At 38.2% G+C, this 16804-nt stretch overlaps 1 protein-coding gene across 1 annotated transcript in view; it reads left to right on the top strand.

The window, feature by feature from the left end:
• Window positions 1–16804, top strand: part of COL25A1 (collagen type XXV alpha 1 chain) — a 467761-nt gene that overhangs the window by 368586 nt on the left and 82371 nt on the right. Inside the window, exons 13-14 of the mRNA XM_059377104.1 lie at window positions 13288–13341; window positions 15433–15459. Of these exons, the coding sequence (XP_059233087.1) occupies window positions 13288–13341; window positions 15433–15459 (81 nt within the window). The remainder of the gene's footprint in view (window positions 1–13287; window positions 13342–15432; window positions 15460–16804) is intronic.

The raw sequence follows: 16804 nt of genomic DNA, 5'->3' as shown, positions 1-16804 counted from the left end.
CATGATCCCTCTCTGTCTTTCTGTCTCTCTCTCTCACACACCCACATGCATACATGAAGAGATACATACATATTATACATATATACTTACATATATTTACGTGTATATCTAAATATTTGACCATTAAACCCTACATCTCAGATATACTGGAAAAGTGGAAGCTTTTAAAAATAACTTTGTGGTAGAATCGTCTTTTAAACCATCTTTTAAACTATCTTTTAAACGTTAGTTCCTTTGACAAAATTAATTGCTGTCTCTAATTTTTGATAACCAGGTAATGGGTATTAAGGGGGGCATGCGTTGTGATGAGCACTGGGTGTTGTACACTACTAATGAATCTTTGAACACTACATCAAAAACTAATGATGTACCATATGCTGGCTAACTGAATATAACAAAAAAATTTTTTTTGCTTATATGTGTGTATCAGAACTTTCAAAATCTCAACTTTTATTAGTGATATTAGAACCCTACATTTTTCTTCTCTCCACATTTTCACATTAATTAGCACCCATAAAAATGAATCATCATAATGACAGTTTACTGGGCAAATAGCACTGAAGAAGAGATCTGGGGACAGAGACAGGGTACATTAAAAGTCTAATTGGTGCACTTAACAGCCTTGTCTGTTTGTTACCATGAAAATAATAATAAATATTTTCAGGATTAAGAACCAATTATTTTGTCTCGGCAAGCTAGAGTATTTCTGAGGCTCCAGAGTCATAGGGATTATTTCCAAAGCAAAAGACAAATATCAGAAGATCTTATTCATGGATTTTTCTGAAATTTATTATTTTTAAACTTCAATATATAATATAAATAAAAAATGATGCTAGCGTTATCATCTTCTAATAAAAAATGATTAGTGTATCATCTACGAGTCTAGCCCAGATAGCTATGTGATTTTTAAGGAACATTAAATTTTAATTAGCTTATAGTTATGGTATTTAGAATTCCTTTTCATCTCCTATCTGTGGATCTCATGGTCTTCACTGACATTAATCCTCACAGCATACTTCTAATGGCATTTTTATTGTAAGTGTATTTAGAGAACAGATAAATTGAAGCTCTCAGACTTCCAAAGGTCAAGCTGTTTATTCAAGTCTGTTCAGTGCACTGTTCGATGAACTCAATATTTTTTATTCTTGATTCACTTACTGTAACAACTAAATACCCTCTTTTCTTTGGCTTCCTTGGCTCTGAATCAAATTCCTGAAGGATTTGAATATGGTATAGTTCTGTTGTTTTCTGGTTGGTTAGTTTTAGAAGTTTCCTATAGCAGAACTTATTCAGTGGTCCTTTTATCCAGTATAGTTGTGACTTTCTGACTTTAGACTTTAAGGAAAGATACTCAGAGTAAATGAAGTGATTGATTTCTGATTCCAGATTAATTAATAGTTCAGGGAAAGTATCTTACAGCAATTCAATCATTTTGCAGGTTAAAGTTGAGACGAATTGTTTTTATGAATTTTTCTCTCTTCTGAAGTTAGCAGTTATGTACATTAGAATTCTCAGAATACAGGACTTTTTTTCTCTAGTAACTGTAATAATAGGACGTGTTCTTTCTTCTAAAAGAGACATCATCATTTTCCTATTACAGAACATTTCATGTAGTCAAATCACTTTTTCCTTAAGTGTGATTCATACATTCTCTGGCATTTTTGCATACATGCTTACTCTTAAAGAGGGTTTTCACTCAATTTTACTTGGTAAGTGGGACAAACAATATTTCTATTCTGCATGTAATTAATTTTACGTTCCTTTAGAGAGGAATGAAAAGTTGGTTACAAGAGGTAGTTTAATGTTGACTTGAAATAAATGAAGTACAGTAAAGATTTTTTTAAACCACTTTCCCCCTGACTTCATTTAGGCATATTACTATAGAATTTGATAATAGTTATCATTCTACAAAATTCTGTCATTCTACTAAAATAACGGGAGAGGGAAGAATGAAAAGTTGGGGAAAGGGATTCCTGGGGGAAGGGTGTGAGAGAAGGCAAGCTGCTCACAGACCGTCCCAAAACAAACAAAGCAAATGGGTTTGATTTATGAGATCATCAAGTCCCCTTATTTTCCATTTTAATTGAAAGAACACCATATTTTCCAGAAGGGATTACAAAAATACTGATTTACTACATCTGATTCAATTGTGTATGTAATCTGGGAAAGCTTTTTAAAAAAACCTCCCATAAATGTGTCCACTGATTGACTTGTTGATTTTTTTCAGTCATCCATACAGCCCTTACTACTGGGTACCAGGCACCATCTCTCCCGGTCCTCATGGAATTTCCAGCATAACTGGGGATGGGGACATTAAATGAACAGTTATACCAAAAGCCTGTTATGTCACAATTCTGTTAAAGACTGTGGCAGAGAGTCTGGTGCCCAGAGCCAAGTAATGCCAAGTGATGCTTCTCTGAATAGACAGGTGACTTAGGTGAGACCCAACAGGTGGCCAGCATTTGGCGAAGGGAGAGAAACTACCCCTATGGTGCACTACTTACAAATTAAATTACAGACAAGCTTGCTCTCAGAATTTGGTTTCCAAAATACCATATTACCAATCATAATGGGGCTTCTGTATTCATCATGGTCTACCTTTTCTTCAAGCTTATGACCCACCCCCCACCCCCGCTCCTGCTGTCTCTCTCTGAAATAAATAAATAAACATATAAAAGTACATAAATAAATAAAAGGCATTGCAATGAAATAACTTACTGTGACAATCCTAACAGTTTAGCACCTACCCAATTCCGTTCATTTGTTATGAGACCACACTGCCAAGAGATCGTGACCATTTTCCAACTGCGAAACAGTATCAGTATCAGAAGGGTTAATTTGTGAGAAATTGAATTACTTTCAGGATTCTCTTCTCTGTCTTCTCTGCCCATTGCAGAGAACAGAAAAGCGCGGTGTATGTATTCAGAATTTTTTTTTTAAGATTTTATTTATTTATCAGACAGAGATCACAAGTAGGCAGAGAGGCAGGCAGAGAGAGAGGGGAAAGCAGGCTCCCTGCTGAGCAGAGAGCCCGATGTGGGGCTCGATCCCAGGACCCTGGAATCATGACTTTAGCCGAAGGCAGAGGCTTTAACCCACTGAGCCACCCAGGCGCCCCCTATTCAGCATTTAGTATCAGGTATTGTCCTTAGTGTGGTGTGCATATTAGTTCACTTATTCCTCACGGCAATCCCAGGAAGGAGGAACTGGCATCTCCACTATATTAACGAGCAACTAGGAGGACAAATATTTTACCCAGAGTTACCGAGGTGCTTGTATTAGAGTTCAGCTTCAAAGCCAGGTAGTTTGTTCTCACTGTGCATGACTCTGCTCCCACCATTAAGAATGAGGATCTTAGGGGGTGCCTGGGTGGCTCAGTGGGTTAAGCCACTGCCTTCAGCTCAGTTCATGATCTCAGAGTCCTGGGTTAAGCGCCGCATCGGACTCTCTGCTCAGCAGGGAGCCTGCTTCCTCCTCTCTCTCTTCCTGCCTCTCTGCCTACTTGTTATCTCTCTCTCTGTCAAATAAATAAATAAATAAATAAAATCTTTAAAAAAAAAAAAAAAAAAGAATGAGGATCTTAGGGTGACTGGGTGGCTCAGTTAGTTGAGTGACTGCCTTCAGCTCAGGTCATGATTCTGGAGTCTCAGCATAGAGTCCCGTATTGGCCTCCCTGCTCAGCAGGGGTCTGCTTCTCCCTCTGACCTTCCCCCCTCATGCTTGCTCTCTCTCTCTCTCTCAAATAAATAAATAAAATCTTTTTTAAAAAATGAAACTAACTGAAGCCTTTATTAAAAAAAAAAAAAGATGGGGCGCCTGGGTGGCTCAGTGGATTAAGCTGCTGCCTTCGGCTCAGGTCATGATCTCAGGGTCCTGGGATCGAGCCCCGCATCGGGCTTTCTGCTCAGCAGGGAGCCTGCTTCCCCCTCTGTCTCTGCCTGCCTCTCTGCCTACTTGTGATCTCTCTCTCTGTCAAAATAAAAAATAAATAAAATTAAAAAAAAAAAGATTTAAAAAAAAAAGAATGAGGATATTAAATTCAGAATAACCTAGTTTTGCTTTTCAGTATTTGTAGGACCTTGGGCAAGGTATTTATCTTCTCTGAGCCTTAGTGTCTTCATTCATCAAATGAAGATTAAAATATTTATCTGAACGTTTAATCAGGAATAATAAAGTAACAGATGTAACTTTATTAAAATGTTAAATATTCTTACAATATTAAATAAGAACCGACTATGTTCCTTTCTGTACTAGGGGCATTAATAACTCCATGACTCAGAAGCCTCCTGGGTGTATAAGCAAATGTTAGTAAGAACTATTATTTCTTTCTACTACTCTTCACTGATCTTTAGAATTTTTCCAGCTGGATATAACCACCTAACATTTCTATTAATAATTAGGCACATTCTCTTCCCAAGAGAAAAAAAATAATTCATCATTCAAAGTGCACATAGATTTATCATTAAGGACTATGCTTTAGGAAAGAAGAAATTAGCTGGGCTTTAAAACTTAAAAAAGTCAATATATTATCAAGGGCGTGTCATGTTGCAAGTCCTAGAACACTTAACACTTTGATTATAGTTTCCTAAAACATGTCTTTGTTCTCAGTCTTCTCTCCCCCATAAGCATGTACATGGTGAACAATTTTTGTATACATACAGAAAACACAGTTCTTTATGACACCATGCTCTCTGGTTGGTTTTTGCTCCTTTTGGTACCTTTCATAAATTACTTACAAAGGTGATACTGGATAGCGTTTCCCTTAGACTCAGGCAAGCAGTGCTTCTCATGATGCCTCCTCTGTCCCTCCTATGGTATAACCCTCCCCACAGAGTGAGGGCCAAGGAGGCATGACTACTCAAAGCCCAGTTTCCCCATTTCTTGATCACATCGTAGGTCCACGACCCAAGAATTTCTGCCTCACGTGTCCTGATTCTGCTTCTAGTGCTTGTATTGGCCTCTTCTTCAGGTCCATAGTCCCGTGAACAACCCCACAGCTGGTGTAGGCACCCCTAAACCTGTTGGTAACCTTGGAACCGCTCTGGGTGGGGAGCTGTGGGCAAAGCTTGCAGGCTGTGAGGTTCACACGCAGCCTCCAAGGCCCTTCCTGGTGAAGAAGAGGATGAGGGTTGGGAAGAGGAAGAGAGGATATTAGCACTATGGGGTAGAATGTGGCGTCATCCATGTGGACTTCTACACAGACCTTCAAAGATTAGGGGTGTACTCAAGGCACATAATTCTCATTAATGTAAATTTTGCCCAAATTAATGCAATTTAGCTATTTCCTTTGACCACTAAATTCTTAGCTATCTTTTTGTTCAAATTATATTTTGTACATTTCTGTTACATTTCTTAGCAGAACAAAAACTGAAATAAGCAGTCATAATTCGCAGGCGTATTTCTGAGAGAGTCCATGCCATAATATTATTGATAAAACTGCTATGTTTACTTATTTTACATTTTTAAACATTTGTACTTTAAAAAAATGAATAATGAAGGTTTGATTACTAGGTTCAGTTTAGTTATTACTTTAATCAGTTTAAGACCCATTTCAGTAGATTATCTGAAACAGAATGTTTTTATTAGGCTCCTGGCTGATAGACCTATCAACTTTCTACTCATTAGCATTCGTATTACCGGTATGGACAGAGAGATTCTAATTTTAGGGAGGGATTTTGCTGATTAGATAAACAAGACAGAGCCTTCTACAGAACGCCAGATTCTCTGACATAGAACCAAACCCAACTGCCCAGGTTTTCTGGTTTTTCTTTCACCAAATTACAAAGACTCCTCTGCCTGTAGGCAAGGAGGTAGAAAAGAATTGGAGACTGGGCACGCAAGCAGAAGCCTTTTAGAAACTACTAAATTGCTTTACGAAGAGAGAGTAAAGCTGAATGCCCAGGGTGGTGTAGGAGAGAGGGGAGGAGAGAGAAAGTCAGGGTGGAAGCCAGCAAGTGAGGAAAGCTGCCTGCTCTGTGATGTGAGACCGTCCCAGGAACACAAAAGGCCTGGGAAGAGTGGGGTTTTGGAGGCAATTGGTGAAGAGAACTGACTGACCCATCTGAACTGGTCTGGGACAAAACCACGATGAACCCCAGCAGAAGGGTCCGGGGAGCCCTGGACTCGATACTTCCTTCACCTGTGAAATTGGGCTCTGAGCCGAGTATAATCAGTGTCTGAGGAATAAGGAAATCACCAGGTGACATCTTGAGTCCAGCAACAGCAACAAATAATAATAATAATAATATTATATAGGTATCGTGAGTTGAATGAAATTTTCTAAGTTCCTACTTAAAATAATAATAAAACTACATCTTAGTCCTTTAGAGTGAAGAGAAGGCAAGCATTTAATCTACTCACACACTTCAGAGAAGGAAAACTGAGCCCCATAGAAACTTGAGCGATTTGCTCTATGTCACAAGACCAGAGGTGGAAAATCTGAGATTAGACTGGAGGCTTCCTGAAGCCACTTTCCTCTTTCATGCTCAAGTTAAACAGGAAAGAAGCATAATAAAAGTGAATGAGGTTTCTTTTAGACATGAGTTGCTCAAATAGAAGGCACACAAGATGGGGAATTGGAAGGCCTGGGCTCTGATCTTACATCTGCTCTTTGTAGGTATTTCCCTCTGGAACGTTATTCTCTGAATGTGCTTCTTTGTCTGTTAAGAATAACTGGCTTGGGTCCTTTCACCTAAAATAATTCACTATTCTGTGAGTGCTTCTTCTTAGGGAAGAGCAGATGTTAGGGTGAGTTCGTCAGGTAAATGACGGTATGTGTATGCTCTGAAAGGGTCTTGTGGGAACTTTAGATGACACAATAATTAATATACCCAGCACTGCCCCACCTCCTGCTTGCCACCCACCCCCCGAGGCAGTTGGGGTGCAGGAAAGAGCAGATGGAAGGATATAGGGAAATATGTAGAAGGCCCCAGTTTCTGTACCTACAGACACAACTAGAGCAGGCTTTAGTGCTCTCAGCCATCCTTCCCTGAGAGTTCCGGTGGGGCTCAGGGGCGTGAGCCCCTTGGAAGCCATGAAAGTTCTGCTCATTCAAGGCATCTTGCCCCTCGTGGGACTCCTCCGCCCATCGTACTCTGCCCTTCACTTACCTTGAGCTTATCCTCTGTTCCTCAGCTCGAATGTTCCACACTGACCTATGTGACTTGTAGGTATCACTGCTGGCTTAACACCTCTCCCATCTTTTTCCTGATTCCCCTTCTCTTTTCCCACCAAGGGCTGGCGTGCTGTAGTTGAGATGAACCATCTCTTACCAACACCCATACAGGTTTTTCAGTTTCCCAGAAGAGAAGCCTTGCACTGTCTGTCTCTCACCAGGCCTATAAGAGCTTTGTATCTTCATGTGGTCTTAATGTATAGGCTTCTCCTGTATTCATTCATTTCTCCATCATATATGTAACTGAACAATTATTTTGTGTAAGATATAGTTTCTAGGCAATGTGGAATGAGGAGGGATCAAAATAGACAGAACACATATTCTCGTGTGGTGAGAGGGTAGAGGTGGGAAATAAGGTCACCAGATAATATACAGGATGCCAAATTAAACTTGAATTTTAGATAAACGACCCCTAACTTCTGTCCCATTCAATTTTTAAGATATATGTAACTTTAAAATAGTGTTGTATATTTGAAATTAAAATGTAAGTAGTTGTTCTGTATCTTGATTTCTCAAATCTGGCATTCCTAGTAGGAGAGACAGATTTGAAACCAAAAAAAGCATACGTTACGTGGCAGTTAGTGCAATAGAGAAAATTAAGTAAGATAGTGGGCAAAGAAGGTAGTGAGGTATCCAGTCAACCCCTGTAGTAAGGGGACATTTGAGGCAAGGCTGAGAGGTGTGCAAAAAGACAAATGACTTTTTTCAAAACATTAATAGCACTTATAGGACGGGGCTAAGATTTGATTTTGTTTTATTATGTTGTACAATGCTACATTCCTATAAATTTCAAAATACGTAGGTCTTTTTGTGCATTTTGTGTTCATATTCATTTGCCATCAGGAAACCAGAGTAGAAAACTAAACTATACATGTAAACTGGAAAGAATAAATAGGAATGGAGAGCAGAAACCCCATTTTCTTGACTTTTTCCCAAACATTTGTTCCCAGAAGTCCCTGTTGGGTGCCTCGCTCAGTGCTTCCAATGAATCTTCCTCTACCAGGTGTTACTTACCCAACTGCTTCTAAAGCCGCCGAGGCCCCCAAGTCTCATGAAAGGACACACACTCCCCACTATGGCTGCCTGCAGAAGGCATCTAAAAGCCAGTCCTGCTTACCCTGCAAGTCACTGAGATCTGGCAGGAGAAAAAGTACACTCAGTGTTTCATTTAGGTGTCAGTGACCATTAGTCTTTATTTTATTACGTGAGTGTACCAACCCCCAACTCCAGAGGCAGGAGAGCAACCTTAAGACTAATACCATGTTCACAGCGTAGAGAATATAGTCAGTGATGTTAAAACAACACGTAGTGACAGGTGGTAGCTACGCTCGTGCTAACCATAGAGTAATGTATAGGGAAGTGGAATCACTATGCTGTCCATCTGAAACTAATGTGACATTGGGTGTCAATTATACTCAAGTAAAAAATTTGAAAAATAAAAATAAATAAACCTAAGGAAGAGTTGAAAAGCCCAAGGTGGGGTGGGAGGGAGACCAACACTGTATTCTGCTCAATATCACTCTTTCCTTCCACTGATGGTTCATCTTCCTTGTAGCTAATTCCCTCTTCTGTTTGGATGAGTTCTTTTTGAAAATGCAGCCCTTAAACAAAATCGGTTTTGACAAGTGAATGTAAAATTATATGATGCTAAATTTTTAAGCTCCAACTCATTGTAAATTCGCATTGTCAGAATAGAAAACAGTTGCCCTCAGGCAAGTGATATTACCTCTCAAGGACCTATTTCCCTTTGGCAGTCAATTTCGTAAGACAAACCACACTCCTTCCTCTCTTTCAGCATTCTTTCAGGTTGCCCCAGATTAGCGTTAGTGGTACCTGAAACCATTGTAAAAATCTTGAGTGATGTCTTATATTAGAGTTGGAAAGAGCTAAAAAGTGTTTGGTTTGAGGGAGGGAAGGAAGGAAAAAAGAAAAGAAAATAGCAAGACCGTTTCCTAAAAGCCAGTCTAACTTATTTTTAGCTTAAATACGCACATCATCGTTTGTGAGTAATAGACAGGGAATGCTTTAGAATTTAAACTATTAGAGAGAAAACCTTATCAATCTAAATCTTAAGTTAGCTGTTGTTTTTCATTATTACTATCTTTGGAATATCCTTCAGTACTTGTGAAATGCAATCAGAAATTGATGGACAGATTCTATAACAAATAGGAAACTAACTCTCTACACTTTAGAAACCTGTCATTTTTTTGTTTATACTTTTCTTATTTTTTTCATATGTATATTTTAATACATTATGTAGTAATGTAATATTGTCACTTTATTTGAAGGGGACTCATAGTATTTTACACTCATACACCAGAAAATATCAATACACTACATGACATATGGTTCATTCTTCTTCATTCATTCCTTTTGATTTGTGTCTCTTTATTTCATGAAATGCAAGAAAACTTCATTCAAAGCAAAAAATTCTCTGACCTTAATTAGATGTCCTTTTAAGTTATTTTTGTACGTATTGTTTTTTTCTGGCTCAAAAGTCAGCTCTTTGGTCACAGGTGCCTGTCATACGTATTTCATCTTTATATCCCACGAAACATGCAGTCTAGAGTAGAACAGGTAGAAAATTCTCACTAAATGTTAGTTGAATGAATTAATGCCTTCCAGAATCCCACATCTTGGACTTGGAGCTCAGAGTTACACAGCATTTCATCCTTAACATTCCTTTCCCACACCTTTCCCGATTCCTTCCCACAACTAAGGTTGGATAGTAGCAGAATGCTCCATAGCCTCCTAATCTAAGTTTGAATATATTCTTCTTCTTCTTTTTTAAGATTTTATTTATTTATTTGACAGAGATCACGAGTAGGCAGAGAGGCAGGCAGAGAGAGAGGGGGAAGCAGGCTCCTGCTGAGCAGAGAGCCCAATGCGGGGCTCGATTCCAGGACCCTAAGATCATGACCTAAGCTGAAGGCAGAGGCTTTAACCCACTGAGCCACCCAGGTGCCCCTGAGTATATTCTTCTTGATAAAACTTATTAGAAAGGTAAAATGCTGTGAGTCAATTTCTCATATTTCTTTTTATCTTCCTTTGTTTCATTCAATAAACAGCTTTATTCACTTTTAGCTTTAAAATTTTGTGAGATACCTATTGAAATGATAAACACAAATATACAAAAATGTAACCTTACAAGTGATAAATGTAAAACTGGGCAACAGTAAACTCTCATTTGTGCTTAGTAATATTACCCCCAAATAATTAAAATTGTGATATCCAATGCCGATGAAGTTGTGAAAAATTAACCCAGAGTGGGGACCTATTGAAGCAGATAAAACTTGAATCCTTTGGAAGACAATTTAGAAATATTTACAGAGGTGGGTGTTTTAGTTTATCTTTAATAGCAGAGACTGGCAACAACCAAGTGTTCAAGTGTTTGGGACAGACTAAACATATGATCATACCGGTCTTTGATAGATGATAAACTATTCACAAGACAATCATGAATACCATGTGAAAACAAATACTAGGTATTAGTATCAAATATCAATAGTATCAAATAATAAGAAATCAGAATGTCAAACTATGTAATAAGCTTGCAATTGCTTGAAAACATGTAAGTATAAATAAAAAAACTAGAAGGAAACAGGACAAAAAGAAAACTATTATTAAAGGGTGATAGAATCCTAGGTGCATTTTTTGTTTTGTATTATGTTAAAAGATTATTTTAACAGTATATAAAAATTTTAAAACGGGATCACGTTTTAGTCCCTCGGTGTTCATATATTAAGGAGGATGTTAACCAGATACCTAAATAACGTCTCTCTTCCTTGCTTCAAAATCTCAGCATGTACTTTGTTCAGTTCCAGGGGCTTAACTATTTTTTTATTATTATTCTGGCTACCATGGTTATTCTTTGAAAGTCTAAACAAAGTACATATTGTTTCCTGGCAGCATCTCTTGTTTGCATTAAACCATGAGTTATGATATTAGTGCATCCTGTTGTGGATTCTTTGAAGAAAGCAGACCTGATAGCTCTTCTGTTGCTGAGTAAATGACAGTCCTTTTTCGGGATATATTATATTTCTGAGTTCTTACTCTTTGTGATGTGCAAGTGGCCAATCAAAAATTTCCTATAATGGCCATTGCTCTTCTGTCAGCATTTTTGTCATTTATCCACGGAAAGTGCAAGAGTTACAATTATAGTGTAACTTTATTTACAAAGCAGAATTTCTTCCAGGAAATTAATATAATCCAGTATAGTAGTAAAATATTTTTTGCTTTTGTGGAAGGGTAACATAAGCTTCCTATTCTTAGTTTACCTGGATTTATATAAAGATATAAATCATCTTTATATAAGCTATAACTAATTCAGGTTTCTATACATTCTGAAAGGTCACTTTTTTTTCTTTTAAAAATTTTATTTACTCACTTGACAGACAGAGATCACAAGTAGGCAGAGAGGCAGGCAGAGAGAGAGGGGGAAGCAGGCTTTCCGCTGAGCAGAGCCTGATGGGGCTCCATCCTAGGACCCTGGGATCATGACCCGAACCGTAGGCAGAGGTCTCCCACTGAGCCACCCAGGCGCTCCGAAAGGTCATGTATAAGTGAGGAGTATAAACCAAAGGATAATGAGGATGTAAATACTCCCATGTATTCTCTCCCAGTATTTAGATGCTTTCATTCATTCTGGAATGCATCGTACTGTTAAGAGCACAACCTCTTAAGTTAGATCATGAGAGTTCAAATCTTGGCTAGAGTTGTGTAAGTCTAGAAAAGTTGCTGAAGCCCTCTGTGCCTTAATTTCTTCATCTGTTAAATAGAGATAAAGGTAGTACTTACCTCATAGAAATTGGTGAGAATTAAATGAATTGATGAATGTAAAGTTCCTGGCATTTAAAAATGGTAGTTATCATTATTAATGTGCATTTTTTTAAGCTGAGAGTACAAATATTGAAGTGCAATCTCTGCCCTGTAGGGGACTTAGAAAACATGCTTAAAAATCAACTAAGTTGGGCGCCTGGGTGGCTTAGTCGTTAAGTGTCTGTCTTTGGCTAAGGTGGTGATCTCAAGGTCTTGGGATTGAGCTCTGCATTGGGCTCCCTGCTCAACAGGAAGCCGGCTTCTCCCTCTGCCCCTCCCCCTGCTTGTGTTCTGTCTCTCTCTCTCTGCGTCTCTGTCAAATAAATAAATAAAATCTTTTAAAAAAAATCAACTAAGTTTGCTGCGAACCTAAAACTGCTCTAAAATAAAGTTTGGGTTTTTTTTAAATCAACTAATAACTTTACTACCCTCACTGGAAAGAAGAAAGCTGTCTCATCATTGGTGCACACTGTAGAGGGCTTTGGGAAAGTTCTTAAATGAAATGGAATTCTATTTGATATGACTTGGAGCCACATGGAAGAATCAAGAGTCACAATATCTTATCCTTGTTGCTGGGCACTTCATGACTTCTCATTTTTGGAAAACAACTGCTGGTTCAGAGCCTAGGAAAACTGTTACACAGTCTCTTCTTTCTGAGATGGGAAATTTTTCTGACCTAGTAACCATCATCTTTCTCCCAAATGCCTATCACTCAATAGGACAATGAGAGCCACAGCTCTGATGTCTTATTCTAATTATTTTTGCAGTGAAATTGAGAAGAGAAACCAAAGCCATTTTGACTTTTGACTTTTGTGTCAAATGTGTCTAATTTTGTTGGTGTTCAAAGATGTGTGTGTTCTTTAAGCTATAGATTTAGAAATGCTCATTTGATTAAGTCTCATAAATGTAATGATTTGGTCCTTATTTTCCTGAGCTGATGAACCATTTGCAAGTTCTCCATCGAGAGAGCTTGTGTTTTCAGGTGTCTTTAACTCGTTCCACAGATATTTATTTATTGCCTACAAGGTACCCAGCACCATGCTAGATACTCATTTCTGTCGGTAAGTTGCTTCAGCTTTCTTAACGGAGAAAAGACTGAGCAAAGGAAATTAACCCTGTTTATCCTTGGGCCCAAGTACATAGAATTTTGGACCAAATAAGCTAATTTGTATTTATACTAGTAGACACTTATTTTTCTACTTCCAGATCATTATTGGACAGCTGTATCCTCTAATGATCTATATAATGTGTAGATTTTATGTATTTTATTTAATGGTGTCTATTTTTTTCATGAGGGTGATCCCGGGTTGCCTGGAGCAGTAGGACAAAATGGAATACCAGGGCCAAAGGTTAGTACAAGTGAAACCAAGCAGAATCATTTGAGATATGAGTTTTCATGAAATTGTAAGCTATAACGGTTTTTTATATCCCACTGGTGTTACTTGGATGGAATATTTGTTAATATTATAACATGCTGCCGAGTAGCAGTTTGTGACTAATGACTAAATTATGTGTATGATTCTCATTAGCATTACAAATGCAAAAAAGCAAATAAGATACAATTGTCAAAATCTTTATTCTGGGATATTTCAATAACCTGAAAAAAAGCCCGTATTTCAAATATGAGTCTTGTCATTTTGCCACTTAATAAACATATTAAATCGTAGGCCATGTTAATACTGCCTGAAATATGCATAAAATTCACAAGATTTACTAAAGATGACTTTCACGGTGCCACTGTGGTCTTTCTGCAGTATTTGGTCACCTCCAGCACATACAGAATATAACCAGTCAATAAGGCGAAGAGCAGAATAAAGAATGTGACATGTTTTGTTGTTTTTTTTAAGATGTTTACTTTCTTAAAGTAATGTCTACACCCAATACGGGGCTCAAACTCACAATCCCTAGAAGAAGAGTGGTACACTCTACTTGCTGAGCCAGCCAAGTGGCCCGAGATGTGGCATGTTTAAAATTTGAAAATGGATATGGTCTGAATTACTAAATAGGGAAAACTTGTAATGAGGTTTAGGGGAGGTTGCAGATTTTCTTTTCTTTTCTTTTTTTGAAGAACAAATGAATCTGTTAAATATAAAAAGATTGGGGACAGTTTAAACCAAGCAGGCAGACAAATCCCAAATCCTTTGATGAGTGAATATCCCTTGAAGTACATAACTAATGTCTAATCCCGTCAGCTGTGCGGGTGTATGTCTGTACCCACAGATGCCTTGTCAGCTGATTTTACAGATCATATTGCTATTGACAGGCGCCTAGGACAGACCTAAAATTTATAGACCTGTCCTTTGTCCTGCAGGAGAGGAAAGAAAATATTCCTTCTGGGACCACGGCCATTCTCCTGTCTTTTCCCCCTCCCTTGCTCCATGCTAAAAAGCCAAATGATAAGAGTTAATGCGTAATGCATGTTCTCAGTGCTAGTCTTCTGTTGCCTAGCAACCATCAGGATGGATGTTGAGCACTGAAAGGTGGCTTGAAATTCAGAAAGCCAAAGGGTCAGACTGAGTCCCAGCAACTGAAAAGAGTCTTGGCTCCAAACTGATTTTGAGGGATTTCTAATTTTAAAAAACACAATAATCATCTTGAGTCAATTTTTTTAAGCAGCCTGATCTATGGCAACACTTACTGATGCTTTTCATAAGAGGAATATTATCATGATGTGCATGATTTACTTTAGAGTTCTCCCACTCCATTGCCTGTGCCTTCCTAGGTAAAGTGAAAATAAGGATTCTCTTCAAAGCATAGTTTTGCCATTTTAGTCCTCATACTGTCCCAGTCATCATTTTGAATAAAGACATTCTCCTAAACTCATGTTGACTCTGCCCCATTCTGATCTCTTTCCTGAAGGTACCAGTGTTGCCCAAAATATACCTGACTTCGAACATGCAGGTTATCAGCAGGCTGAAGAGAGTCATGACACTCTTAAGGGGACCAAAGTCAGGCCTGTGTTCACCATCATGTTTGAAGAAGACCGATGGGGGAACTACACAGACTCTAGGCCCCTAAAATAATCCATACGCTTGGGGCTGCTTTGAATAAAAGACCATGAAAGGATGTGCTAGTTCACCTTACTGATTCTGAGTTTGGGAGGAATAAAACCTTGAAAACTAAGAAGTTGCTCAAGACATTGAATTGGTACCACATTGCTCTTAATGCCCCCCAAATGGTTTCTGGATGATAATCTTAAATACCTTTCTTTCATCTTTTAAAATCAAAGAATTAAGATCACATTTGATATTAATATCCATGCCCAATTCTTCAGGAAACTCATCTTGCAATTTATTTTCAATATAGCAATTCTATGTTGGCAAAATAGAAAGTGTCGCATATAATTGACTTATTATGGTCAGTATCTGATTTTGTTAGGTGGTGTTTAATTGGGTGTTTTAGAATTTAATGTGTCTCTCAATCTTTGTTCTTTTGCTCAGGGAGAACCTGGAGATCAAGGCGAAAAGGTAAGAATGATTCTGCCTGTAATCCCCCCCTCCACCAAAGAGATATCAAACCTAACTGTAAAGAAGTATGGATGACTAGCTAGCCGTAGATTCATAGATAGATCCACAGATAGATCCACAGATCCATAGATACAGAGAGATACAACAACCACTGTGCTTGTGAAACTGTTAATTAATAGGAGAAAATAGTGTAATTCTTATTTATGGACAGAGGTTTAGATTAAAAGGTTTAAAGAAATGGAGGGAAAGGGAACAAATTTGAACATTCTATGTCAAGCTTCTAAATGGTATTCAGAAATCCCTAGACCTGAAAAACTTATTTTTACCTACTTTCTAATGCCACTCCAATGCTTTTCTAAGCATCTGTATCTCTCCTTACTGCTTCCTAGGTCACTAAGTTAAAGAAATACAGATGTTTACCTGTAACAAAGACACTGGAAATTGCCCCACAAAGAATTCTTATAAAAAAGCAAAAAGAAACACAAAAGGAGGCGGAGTACCATATTTTAAATTTCTCACAGACGTCTTTCCTGAATACTTTTGGGGCATCCTGATTATTTTTAGACTCTCATTACATATCATGGTGCTAATTTTCCTGGTTCTCATGCTGTTTACTTTGATAATGCTTGAGACATGTGCTGCCTATGTAGGAAGCTCCAAAACATTACATCATGCTCTTCAGAAGTGATCTGAACATTCTGATAAAGTAGTATCATCACTTCTAATCCTAAAAGAAGTACCCCTAAAGATCCAGCACACTTCTTGAATGTAACTGTATTTTTCAGCACTGTGAAGCAAAAATTAAAGATACTTATTTAAATGGAGGGAGAGCAAAGCAGAGGGAAAGGCTAGTCCAGCCCTTCACCTCGTGACCACTCTGAGTCAGTCCTCTTCATAAGAAAGTCTGTTGTGTCTGTTTTGTTTTTTTAATAAAGGGATTTCCAAGCAATCTTTTAAAAAGTATGCTAATAGGCTGCCTGTGAAAGGTTCCTCTTAAGAGACTATCGGTACATGTATTTGGCTTCCGACCAATTCTTTGTAATTAACTTGAAATTAATTAGTCATCAGGTCACTCTTTTGTGTAGAAATTAAGGAGGGGAAAGGAGCAGGGCCAGCACCATCCCAGGGACTCATCAGAGAGAGCAACTCAGGCTGCCGGGCTGCTGTGGTGTGTCCCCCGCCACAGACAAACTCCTGAGCAGGTTAGCTGCTTCTTTATCTGAAACAAGAAAAGGAAACAGAAAAAAGTAGAAGTCTCTCTCCTACATCTTTGCCTTCTTCCACGGAAACCATCATCAGTACTTGATGTCTTATGTAAAGGAAATTTTTAAATGCTGAATTGACC

The sequence above is a fragment of the Mustela nigripes genome, chromosome 1, assembly GCF_022355385.1.
Source record: "Mustela nigripes isolate SB6536 chromosome 1, MUSNIG.SB6536, whole genome shotgun sequence".
Taxonomy (NCBI): domain Eukaryota; kingdom Metazoa; phylum Chordata; class Mammalia; order Carnivora; family Mustelidae; genus Mustela; species Mustela nigripes.
Note: the sequence above shows the minus strand (reverse complement) of the source record. Positions and strands in the feature narration are given on the sequence as shown.